Below are 12,239 nucleotides of genomic sequence, written 5' to 3'. Positions count from 1 at the left end.
TATTTTATTTTTTGTTTTTACATCTGGTGGGGAAAGGGGGGGGGTGCACTCATGAATATATTTCACAAATTAGAGAGAAAAAATAGATTTGATGAATAAAAATTTCTCTAGATCTATACAGTAATTAGACCCCTGAGGATTTCTCAGATCTCTATATTGATATATTTTAAAAAATAAATAAAGTATCTGGAAATGTTATGTGCCCGGGCTAGCGCTTACATGATTGCCCCTGTTCATATTAACCTGGTAATCAGCATGGGTTGGGGTCCCGCACGCTCGGGGGGCCGATTACGTCCGTAATTCATTTTTAACGTATGCTGTTCAATATCTGCATCATTAACGCTTGGCCTGTCCTACCTGCGAAAAAAAAGGGACTAATTTGAAATTCACAAGTCACTAGATCTAAATTTCTATTACGCTTTTTATGGGGTATAAATTTGATGACTTGCCGTCTGCTAAATTATACCGAGCAGGTCCAGAGGCATCTGAGAGTGGCGTGCTAATTACAAAATAATTTGTAATGATGGAAGAGGTAAAAAATGCATGAAGTAATTTCACCGGCTATCGCCCAAGTCGCTTTCCGCGTGAACGCCTCGCTTGGCCAATCTGGCCACTTGTTAATCCTACGCCCTCTACGATGCTCTCTCTAGACGCCGACTTTAAAACCGGGAGCCTGATGTGATAGACTAATCCGAAATGTAACGCCGCACGCTTCAAAAGAAATACGCGTGATTATCATCAAACCAATTCTTTCTTTCCTTTCTAATATGTCTCGTTCTTCAGGGCTAAGGAGGTAGACGAGTTTGTAGTACATTTGGTGCTAGGAAAACAGATTTTTGACTCAACGGGTCTTTTTTATCTGGTAAAATAATTGCGTGGTAGTTATACTTCAGTGATGTTTGCGTCATGTTGTCACAAAGACATGTACATTAACCCATTCAGGTTTCGTGGTTTTCACGTGAGAAATGTTCACCTCCCATTCATTAGCCTATAACTTTATCACTACTTATCACAATGAACTGATCTATATCTTGTTTTTTCCGCCACCAATTAGGCTTTCTTTGGGGGGTACATTTTGCTAAGAGCCACTTTACTGTAAACGCATTTTAACAGGAAGAATAAGAAAAAATGGAAAAATTCATTATTTCTCAGTTTTCAGCCATTATAGTTTTAAAATAATACATGCCTCCATAATTAAAACTCATGTATTGTATTTGCCCATATGTCCCGGTTATTACACCGTTAAAATTATGTCCCTATTACAATGTATGGCGACAATATTTTATTTGGAAATAAAGGTGCATTTTTTCCATTTTGCATCTGTCACTATTAACAAGTTTAAAATAAAAAAAATATAGAAATATTTCATCTTTACATTGATATTTAAAAAGTTTAGACCCTTAGGTAAATATTTACATGTTTTTTTTTTTTTTTTATTGTAATTTTTTTTTATAGTAAACATTTTATTTGGGTAGTTTTGGGAGGGTGGGAGGTAAACAATAGATTTATAATGTACAGTAAATGTGTGTTCATTTTAATTTATTTTTTCTTTCAGTTGCAGTATTACTTTTTGGCCACAAGATGGCCATGAGTTTGTTTACATGACGTCACTCTAAGCGTAACACACGCTTAGAGTGATCGGGGAGGGAACAGCCAGAAAAAGCACAGCTTCCGAGAGAAGCTGTCGCTTTTTCAGCGGCGGAGAGGAATCAGTGATCGGGCACCATAGCCCGATACATTGATTCCTTGGCTACCGATTCCGCGGCCGCGGGACTGCGCGGTAGCGTGCATGGTTCCTGGACGTAGTTTCTTCGTCCAGGAACCAAAATAGGTTAAAGAAAGGAGCCTAGAAACTTGGTGCCCACAAAAGGCCGATAGTGAAATATCAATATTAAATACCAATATTTTTATATGGCCAAACCTAACCCTACAATCACACAGAACCCTCCCACCCATCCTAACACCCCCCCCCCCCTTGTGCACACTACCTGTCTAATGCCTAAACCTAACCCCCCCCCCGCACTACCTCACTACCTACCTACCGCCTAATCCTTACCCTTAACCAACCCCCCCTGCAAACACTACCTACCTAGCGCCTACCCCTTAACCCCCCCCCCCTCGTACACACACACTACCTACCTATCTATCTATGCATGCCCCCCAAATTGCCGCAGTGTGTGCCGCAAACAAACAAAAAACTAAAAATCTCAGGCACTACCAGAATATCGGCATTTGAGTGCCCGCGGTGCCCGGTATATAGCTGGTATTAGGCGCCCAAATTTCTCCTACGTGAGTAAAACCTTAAACTGGTCATATAACCACTAAAATTGTCTCTAGTCCTGTTTAGTCCTGCATGGAATGGGCAAAGCTTAGAGCTGCTATCTGGATTTTATTGCTTTTGGTGTCCCTGCTGGAGAGACTTCAGTTTGCTTGTTGTCTTCCTGTATGTTCAACCCGGATAGAGTGCAGCTTCCTGTACAGAGGTTCTGCATTGCTGGATGTTAGGGATGGTCAAATGACATGCAAATATTACGGAGTTGATGCAGGATTATGCAAATTCTGTTTGCAGCTTTAAAAATAGGCTAACCAAATCCCACCAATGTGGAATCTGATTGATCGATTTTTAAGCTGCATACATTTCCATACAGAATTTCCATACTCCAGCATCAACTTGGATTTATTTGCACATCACTGACTATCATTACCGATTATTAATTTTTTCTTTTAATTTTTCCATCCCGCTAACTGAATGAGCACATCAACTGAGCATAAAATTTGCATCAACTCAGAATTGTTAGCATTTTACTAACCATCCTCACTGCTGGAACAGAGTGTTCTGTCGATACAGATAGGCACCCAGTATAACCAGGTAGAGAATACAGAGTGAATACAGGAAATGACAATCCTATACAGATCACCATTGCATTTTACAACACAGTGACATCTTGTGGTTGTTTTAGTATACTACAGTTTAAGGTAAAAATCCTGTCGATACTCCAACATCCACTAACACTATAACTAAGTGTGATACAACATATAATCCTACATAAACGATAAGACGTTACAGCATCATCCACATCTCCAGGGTAGTGATGACTCACCAGTGCAGGCCTTCCTGTTGCAGAGCCGGCCCTCCTCCAGAACCCCCTCACAGACGTGGCCCTCCTCTGGGGCCGATTGGCACGTTCTGGTTCTGGTCTGCAGTCCTCCTCCGCAGTCCCTGTTGCAGTCCCCCCAGGAGCCCCACAGGGTCCAGCCACCTAGAGAGACAAAAGCATGAAATTCCATCACCATGCAACTCTCTGTGAGTTCTGTACTTATCAGACATGGGCATGGCAGAGAATAAGGTGAGCAGCGGATGATGGTTAAAACCTTTCTAAGGAGGCAATTAGTATTCCTCTAACTACAGGTTTCCCGTTAAAAGGAACCTGAAGTGAGAGGTATATGGAGGCTGACATATTTGTTTCCTTTTACAAAGTGCAGGTTGCCTGGCTATTCTGCTGATCCTCTGCCTCTAATAGTTTAAAGTGGGATTATCAGCCACAAAACCAATTCTATTTAAACACTGCAGTGTGTTTAAAATGCTGCCAGAAATCTCACCCTGCAGTACAAGCTCTCCAATCTATTCAGGAATCTCTCTGCTGCTGTTATATTTTCTCAGTCCCCAGGCTCTTTTCTGTGCCAATGACCCTCCCACCTTCCTGCTTGTCACTGATTGGCTGAGCAGACTGCTGCCTAGCTGAAACATGATCCTCTGCTCACTTGTGTTTACAAGCAAGGCTGAGGTGACTCAACGATTGGAGGAGAAAAGAAAAAAAGAGTTCAGGGCAGAAATGACATCAGGATTTAGCCTCAAACTGTGGGCAAAAGACATGGCCCCCACCAGGAACAGAATTCTCTTCATTTACTATATGAAATTGAGTGAAAACAAAATGTGGACAGTACAATACATGTGTTATGTAAGTAGATCAAGTATTTCTCTACTTATATATTTGTTTTTTTTCCCTGGCATAGTATGGCTGATCCTACTGCTTTAATGGGAATCTAAACTGAGAAGGATGTGGATTTCTCCTTTTAAAATAATACCAGTTGCCTGACTCTGTTGCTGATCCTGTGTCTCTAATACTTTTAGCCACAGCCCCTGAACAAGCATGCAGAACAGGTGCTCTGACCGAAGTCAGACTGGATTAGTTGCATGCTTGTTTCAGGTGTGTGATTCAGCCACTACTGCAGCCAAAGAGATCAGCAGGACTGCCAGGCAACTGGTATTGTTTAAAAGGAAACATCCATATCCCTCTGAGTTAAGGTTCCCTTTAAGGCCTCATTCACAGTGGTGCATTGTGTGCGGTGTAACAGCCACTTTATAACGCGGCTTACCGCTCTGCAAAGCAAGACCTATACGATGATCACAGTGCGGTTGTGGCGTTGCGGTATAACAGGTTTCAGCATTGTAATGCACTGCATGAAGTGAGTTAGCATTAAATGAGTGTGTCAACAGTAAAATGAAGCATATTTTTCACTTATTTAAAGAGGAACTCCAGTGAAAATAATGTAATAAAAAAAGTGCTTCATTTTTACAATAATTATGTATAAATGATTTAGTCAGTGTTTGTCCATTGTAAAATCTTTTAAATCCCTGATTTACATTCTGACATTTATTACATGGTGACATGTTTACTGTTGGCAGGTGATGTAGACCTCTAGATTGTAAGCCCGCACTCTAGATTGTAAGCCCGCACTCTAGATTGTAAGCCCGCAAGGGCAGGGACCTCCTCCTAGTGTTTCTCATACTGATGTTATTTTAACATATGTACATGTACCAACTACATATCAACTATGTATTTATCTATATTTATTCTATTCAATGTCATGACTGTACAGTGTCTTGTATTTCTTATGTATATTTGTTCCCCATTATTTGTTTGTATTATGTACAGCGCTACGGAAGATGTTGGTGCTATATAAATAAATAATAATAATAATAATAATAATAATAATGTAGCTGCTGCATGGTTTTTTGGCAGTTGGAAACAGCTGTAAACAGCTATTTCCCACAATGCAACAAGGTTCACAGACAGGAAACTGCCATGAGTACCACGGTCCTCAGAGTTTCCTGTGGGAGGGGTTTCACCACAATATCAGTCATACAGCGCCCCTGATGATCAGTTTGTGAAAAGCAATAGATTTCTCATGTAAAAAGGGGTATCAGCTACTGATTGGGATAAAGTTCAATTCTTGGTCGGAGTTTCTCTTTAATTAAGTCTTTACTGCACCCGACGCATCGTGAGCATAAGTTGCGGCGTAACTATGACTTATGCTCGCGTGGTGTTGAGTTTCTATTGTGAAAGGGAACACAATGACTACTGCGATCGTGGCCTTAGCCATAAACCCTGAACTAGCATGCAGGTCACATTTCTGACAAAAGTCTGACAGCATTAGCTGCATGCTTGTTTAGGTGCGTGATTCAAACATACCTCCCAACTTTTTGAGATAAGAAAGAGAAACACTTAAAGGGACACTTAAAGAGAACCTGTAACAAAAAAAAAGTTCCCCTGGGGGGTACTCACCTCGGGAGGGGGAAGCCTCAGAGTCCCAATGAGGCTTCCCCCTCCCCTGTAGCTTCAGGCAGTCCAGTGTTGGCTTCCCTTGAAGTGTCCGGCAATCCTCCCTCGACAAGCCTGACAAGCGCCGATTTGTGTACCTTTCCTGGCTCCAGCGGGGGCGCTGTTGCGGTTCTCAGCACGGAGATAGGCGGAAATAGACGATCTCTGTCGGGTCCGCTCTACTGTGCTCGCTCCGATGCACCTGTCCCCAATGGCAGCTACTTCCGGTTTCGGTGACAGGCGCCGGCAGCCCTGGGAACGCTAGTGATTCTTCGGTATTGTGGCCAGGAACACGAAGAATCACTCGCGTTCCCAGGCCTGCCGGCGCCTGTCACCGAAACCGGAAGTAGCCGCCGGCGGGGACAGGAGGATCCGAGCGAGACTACGTGGGCACCGGACAGCTGCAGGGGGCCGGTAGAAGCCCCAGGTGAGTTAAACCTTTTTTTTTTTTGGCCTTAAGTGACCTTTTAAGCCACACCCCTAATCACGCCCCCAACCACACGCCTGGTATACCCTTAGTCACACATACCATAAAGATTTCATAAGCTAAATACAGTATGTTGTTTTATAATTCAAACCACACTAGTCCTTTCTATCCTGGTTCATATTCCTAAAATAAGAAATATATCAATTGAAAGGGTGGGAGTAAAGTTTAGAGTCAAACACATTTTTCAGTAGATAAAATACTTATATTTATACAGATCTGGACAGCAGTCCTGAAAGAGGGACAAATAAGGAGGAAAGAGGGACAGGGCTCCCAAAGAGGGACAGTTGGGAGCTATGATTCAAACAATGCCACAGCCAAAGAGATCAGCAGGGCTGCCAGAGAAATGGCATTGTTTATTAGTGACTGAAGATAAACAACATTTATATTGCACTTTTCTCCTGGCAGTCTCAAAGCACCAGAGCAGCAGCCACTAGGGGGCGCTCTATAGGCAGAAGCAGTGTTGGGGAGTCTAGCCCGAGGATTCCTTACTGAATAGGTGCTGGCTTTCTGAACAGGTAGAGCTGAGCTTTGAACGCAGATCTCCTGTGTCAGAGGCGGAGCCCTTGACCAGTACACTATCCAAACGCCGCTATGTATTCCTCTCTCTTCAGGTCCCCTTTAAGTGTAGCAGTATGACAGAGAGGCGTGCGATGATCCCCCCTCTCTGCAGCCATAACTCATCCCCCGCTGGCTCAGTGATTATCACACACTATATAATATCTTTATCCACCTTTGCAGCATCATTGTAATCTGAGGCGCAACATCTGCAGCAGCTCAGCCCGGCCTCGCAACCCTCCATAAAATATTCATAATTTATCTCGCTGCGACGCCGCGGAATTTACAGGCGCGATAAATCTGACCCGGAACGTGTCTCCCCACCACTGCACCGAGAATTTCACTTCACACACCGATAATAAAATGTAAATCTTGCCGGAATTAAAAGTTCCAGTAAATCTGCGACTTTCGGAATAACCTGAGATTCGCTTTATGGCCGCTGCGGGCTGAAACAGAGGATAGAACCGGAAATGAGAATGCGGGGAAAAGATCTGCAGCCCCCCCCCCCCCCCCCCCTCCCTGCATAATACTCCTCTAAGGACGCCAGGGAGGTTCCAGGATGTTTTTATTGAGAGTGCTATGCAGGTGCTGGATCCACTGCTGGGGTACCTACAGCGCGCTAAGAGCACCATGGCAAAACATGGGCGTGCCCATGCACTGGAAAGTGGGCGTGGTAAGGGCGGGTTATGGGCAGGGCCAAATGCACATGAACGTAGCAGCGGTGTAATTCACAAAGAGTGGTCATCAACAGCAAAACTTTGAATGAAGCTCCTTCTCTTAAAGCGGTATTGTCACCATAAAAATGAAATTTCAACAGCAGCTGGTCTGAGTGTATTAAGTGATAAAGATGCTAATCCTGCATTCAAAACTTTCAAAACTTTTTCTGCTGTTATGGTTTGGAGTTATCACATACTTTAGGAGCACTGGCCCTTTAGTAGTCAGTGCCAAACAGTTGCATGCTCCTTTATTCCCCCTTCCTTCTAATGACATAGGGCACTTCCTAGTATAGATCTCAGTGGGAGTGTCTGAAGACTCTGGGAGGAGGGCGGGTAACAAATACGCAAGCAAGAGGAGAGAAAAAAAGTGAGGGAGGAAATGATGTCAGGAGGTCAAAGGTAACTAAGATGGAAACTGCCTAGCATAGGATTCTCTGCTTTTCCTTTAAAATATTCATAGGAATCATAACGTGGACAGTGCAATACATCTGTTATGCAAGTAGAACTAGTATTTATCTACTTATATATTTTTTATTTCTAAGTTAGCATGGGTGTCACTTGTTCTTTAAAGAGACACTGAAGCAAAAAAAAAAAAAGATATAATGATTTGTATGTGTAGTACAGCTAAGAAATAAAACATTAGGAGCAGAGACATCAGTCTAATTTTGTTTCCAGTACGGGAAGCTCCAGTTGTTATCTATGCAAAAAAGCCATTTTACTCCACGACTTTTAAAGTCGCAGAGAGCTCTGTCTTCTGAAGCTTGTTATCTCAACTGTCAGTCATTGTAATGTTTTTTTCTTCAGCAGAGGACAGGTCGATAGTCACTGGCCTGCTCTGTAAAAACATTTAGGGCCTGATTCACAAAGCGGTGCAAACTTTTTTGCGGACTTTTGCGTGCGCAAAGTGCCGCGATTCGCGCGATCGCGGACTTTTGCGAGCGCAATCGCGGCATATTGCGCGCGCAAAAGTCCGCGATCACGCGAATCGCGGCACTTTGCGCGCACAAAAGTCCGCGAAAAAGTTTGCACCGCTTTGTGAATCAGGCCCTTAGAGTGCTGAGTAGTGTGTAAACTGAAAATATTAGAGAATGATGCAATGTTATAAAAAACTCTATATACCTGAAAATAAAAGTATGAGAATATTTTCTTTGCTGCTAATCTTCTAGTAATTATTCATAGTACACAACCAATTCATTATATCATTTTTTTTTGCTTCAGCGTTTCTTTAATAAAAAATAATGACCTACCTACTATACATATAGCAGAAATTAGATTGTGAGCTCCTCTGATGGCAGCATGTGACATGACTATGTACTCTGTAAAGTGCTGCCCTTGTAGTATAGGTGTCTGGAGATGCTTCCCTCCCCCCCTCCCTTCAGCAATGCCGCCAGTCACTCACCTCTCCGCCCGCCTCCAGTGCTGAAGCTTCCTCCTCCCCTCGGTCATCAGCTGCCGCTGTGTAGCCGTCTCAGCAGCCGGCATGTCCTATCATGTGACTTACCCAACATCCAAGGGGGGAAATTTTTTTAAATGTTAGTGTAGTTATACCATTACTGGATTAATAATGCAACATTATTATTTAGTACTAGTGACCTTAGGCTGTATAAAAACGGTTTCTAGGTCTGTCTGTCACTGCCGCGCACGCACACTCATCCGCACACCCGCGTTCCCACGTCACTGTATGCCCCCCCTAGCAAGAGAGCACATTGCCAGCCCGTAGCAATGCATATGCACAGCTCCCAACTGTCCCTTTTTTGGAGGGACAGTCCTTCTTTGGGAACCAATTCCCTGTGTCCCTCTTTCTATGTAAATATATGTATGTCTGTACTGAAAATGTGTTTAACCACTTCACCACTGAGGGGTTTTACCCCTTGAACACCAGAGTAATTTTCACCTTTCAGCACTCCTTCCATTCATTCGTCTATAACTTTATTATTACTTACCGCAATGAAATGAACTATGTCTTGTTTTTTTTGCCACCAATTAGGCTTTCTTTAGGTGGGACATTATGCCAAGAATTATTTTATTCTAAATGTGTTTTAATGGGAAAATAGGAAAAAATTTATTAAAGTTTTTAAATAATGCATGCTACTGTAATTAAAACCCATGAAATGTATTTGCCCATTTGTCCCGGTTATAAAACTGTTTAAATTATGTCCCTATCACAATGTTTGGCGCCAATATTTTATTTGGAAATAAAGGTGCATTTTTTTCAGTTTTGCGTCCATCCCTAATTACAAGCCCGTAGTTTATAAAGCTTGGTGTAATTGCCTTCTTAAAACAGAAGGAAATTTGCAATAATTCATTATTGAATTATTGCAAATTTTCTTCTGTTTTAAGAAGGCAATTACACCAAGCTTTGCTTTTTTAGTAAGAGTTGTATACAATGAACAGAGGCGCCAAAAGTATAAGATTAGATTAAATGAGCTTAAAAACCAACTTAAATGGCAAAATTGAAGGAGGAAGTGGTGGTCTTACCTCCCTCAAGCAGACACGACAATGACTGCGATTCAGACAGTCAAACACATTTATTAGGAACTCCAAAAAGAAATGCAACGCGTTTCGCAGGTTCAACCCCGCTTCATCAGGCAATATAGGGAGGAGTATCAAACAATCTGCACAAGGATTCAAATTAAGCGCCTTGAATCCTTGTGCAGATTGTTTGATACTCCTCCCTATATTGCCTGATGAAGCGGGGTTGAACCTGCGAAACGCGTTGCATTTCTTTTTGGAGTTCCTAATAAATGTGTTTGACTGTCTGAATCGCAGTCGTTGTCGTGTCTGCTTGAGGGAGGTAAGACCACCACTTCCTCCTTCAATTTTGCCATTTAAGTTGGTTTTTAAGCTCATTTAATCTAATCTTATACTTTTGGCGCCTCTGTTCATTGTATACAATTTGGAGTCCACCCTTGGTGGAGGGTTGCTACCCTTTCTTCCTGTCTACAGAGAGCGACTTCTTAATCCTGAGTGGGGTCAGGACAATCTCCCCACCTGCCTTTACAGTGGTTGCCTGCTGGTGACCCTGACTTGTGAGTATTTAGCAATACAAACTTATTGCCACCTTGTCCAGTACGAATTACACTATTGGGGCTCTTGGTGTTCCCTGTTTTTATTTTTTAGTAAGAGGGCTTTTTGGTCCCTTTTATCCCCCTACACATTCCTAGTAGTTTGGGTCACCCTGAGCTGCTTGGTTACTCTGTAGTTTATAAAGTAACAGTGTTATACCCTCTTGATATAAATATTTAAAAAGTTTAGTCCCTAAGGTAACTATTTATGTTTTTTTTTTATATATTGTATTTTTTTTTTCATTACAAAAAAAAAATAATAATTGGGGAGTGTTGGAGGTAATGAGTTAATTTATTGTGTAAAACTATTGTATTTGTATATGTAAAATGCTTTAGGGTGTAGTTTTACTATTTGGCCACAAGATGGCCACAGTGAGTTTGTTTACATGCGACCTGTAAGCGTCCGGAGGGACGCTTACAGGAAGCACTATGAGGCTGGGAAAATCACAATGATCGCGCTGTTTCTCATAGAAGCAGCAGATAATTGCGGGGGCTTAGATCAACGAACGGGAATGGATTTTCCCGTTCATTGATCTCCGGGCGAGCAGGCGGCGGCGTGCACGAGCGGCGGGAGCGCGCGCACAAGCGGCGGGAGCGCGGACATCGGCGGTAGCGCGGGAGGTACGGATTTCTCCGTCCCTTGGTTTTATAAGAGTGGAAAAAGGGATGGAGAAATCCGTACCGCGGGGGGTAAAGTGGTCTATTGACTCTAGATTTTATTCCCATGCTTTAATTTGATATATTTCTTGTTTTCAAAAAATATATCAATGCACCAGGATAGAAAGGACCAGTGTCGTTTGAGTTATGAAACAACATATTTTTCTTATGAAATCTTTATGGTATGCATGACTAGGGGTGTGATGGGGCGTGATCAGGGGTGTGGCAGGGGCGTGGCTTAACTGTCCCTCTTTCTCATCTCAAAAAGTTGGGAGGTATGCGATCTGTACAGTGCTCTGCCCCAAACTGTCACTCAGGGGGTCACATTCCAATCCCTGTCAGCACTCAGCAGCAATATTTGCAGCACTGATTTTGTACTGGAAAATCCATGTGAATCTGTATTTGATGCTAAGAACTGACTTGTCATAACGTTTCGCTAAAGTGCTGATACGATCTGCACAAGTATGATAAGGAGTGTTCAGACTCAGTTCACCATTATGTAAGCAATGGAAAATGCCTAAATACACACACCAAAGCTAGTTTACAATGTGGGTTGTACTTGTGCTTCAATCAGACTTTGCACCAGACTGGCCCAATTAAAGAGGAACTCTAGCGAATGTAATGAGTAAAATTGCTTGGTCTTTACAAGATTCATTTATAAATTATTTAATCAGTGTTTGCCCATTGCAAAATATTTCCTCTACCTGATTTACATTTCTCACAGGCGGCAACATCTTTACTGCTGTCAGGTGATCTCAGCGGAATGTTTGAGACAGAGTTCTGAAGGTGAGGAAAACATATCTGGTCTTGTTTCTCAACATTTTACTGGTATGTACCCCTTATAAAACCCTACACTCACCAACAGGGCAGCCATCATTGGGGGACAACTGACACTGCAGTGAGGGGCCCAGGGCCCCCTCAAAGGCGCTGGAAGGGCCGCATGTGCTGGCTGAGGGCCTGTGGCTCACTAACCAGCACACAGTGTTCCAGCACTAAGAGAAGAGTGACATCAGCGCTTGAACGTGGGGAGTAGATTAGTGAGCCTGCTACAGCGGACTTTCTATACTGGGGCACCACCTATATCTGGCTACAGGCTACCTATACTGGGCCACCACCTATACCTGGCTACCCATACTGAGGCTGGAACCACCTATAC

General features: G+C 42.9%; 1 protein-coding gene across 3 annotated transcripts in view; it reads right to left on the bottom strand.

Annotated features, from left to right (window-relative positions):
- The window catches only part of ADGRB1 (adhesion G protein-coupled receptor B1), an 829,276-nt gene that overhangs the window by 441,281 nt on the left and 375,756 nt on the right, over positions 1-12,239 (bottom strand). For all 3 annotated transcript variants that reach the window (XM_068238111.1, XM_068238113.1, XM_068238112.1), the window contains exon 3: positions 3,102-3,260. In XM_068238111.1, the coding sequence (XP_068094212.1) occupies positions 3,102-3,260 (159 nt within the window). The remainder of the gene's footprint in view (positions 1-3,101; positions 3,261-12,239) is intronic.

The sequence above is a fragment of the Hyperolius riggenbachi genome, chromosome 5, assembly GCF_040937935.1.
Source record: "Hyperolius riggenbachi isolate aHypRig1 chromosome 5, aHypRig1.pri, whole genome shotgun sequence".
Classification (NCBI taxonomy): domain Eukaryota; kingdom Metazoa; phylum Chordata; class Amphibia; order Anura; family Hyperoliidae; genus Hyperolius; species Hyperolius riggenbachi.
Note: the sequence above shows the minus strand (reverse complement) of the source record. Positions and strands in the feature narration are given on the sequence as shown.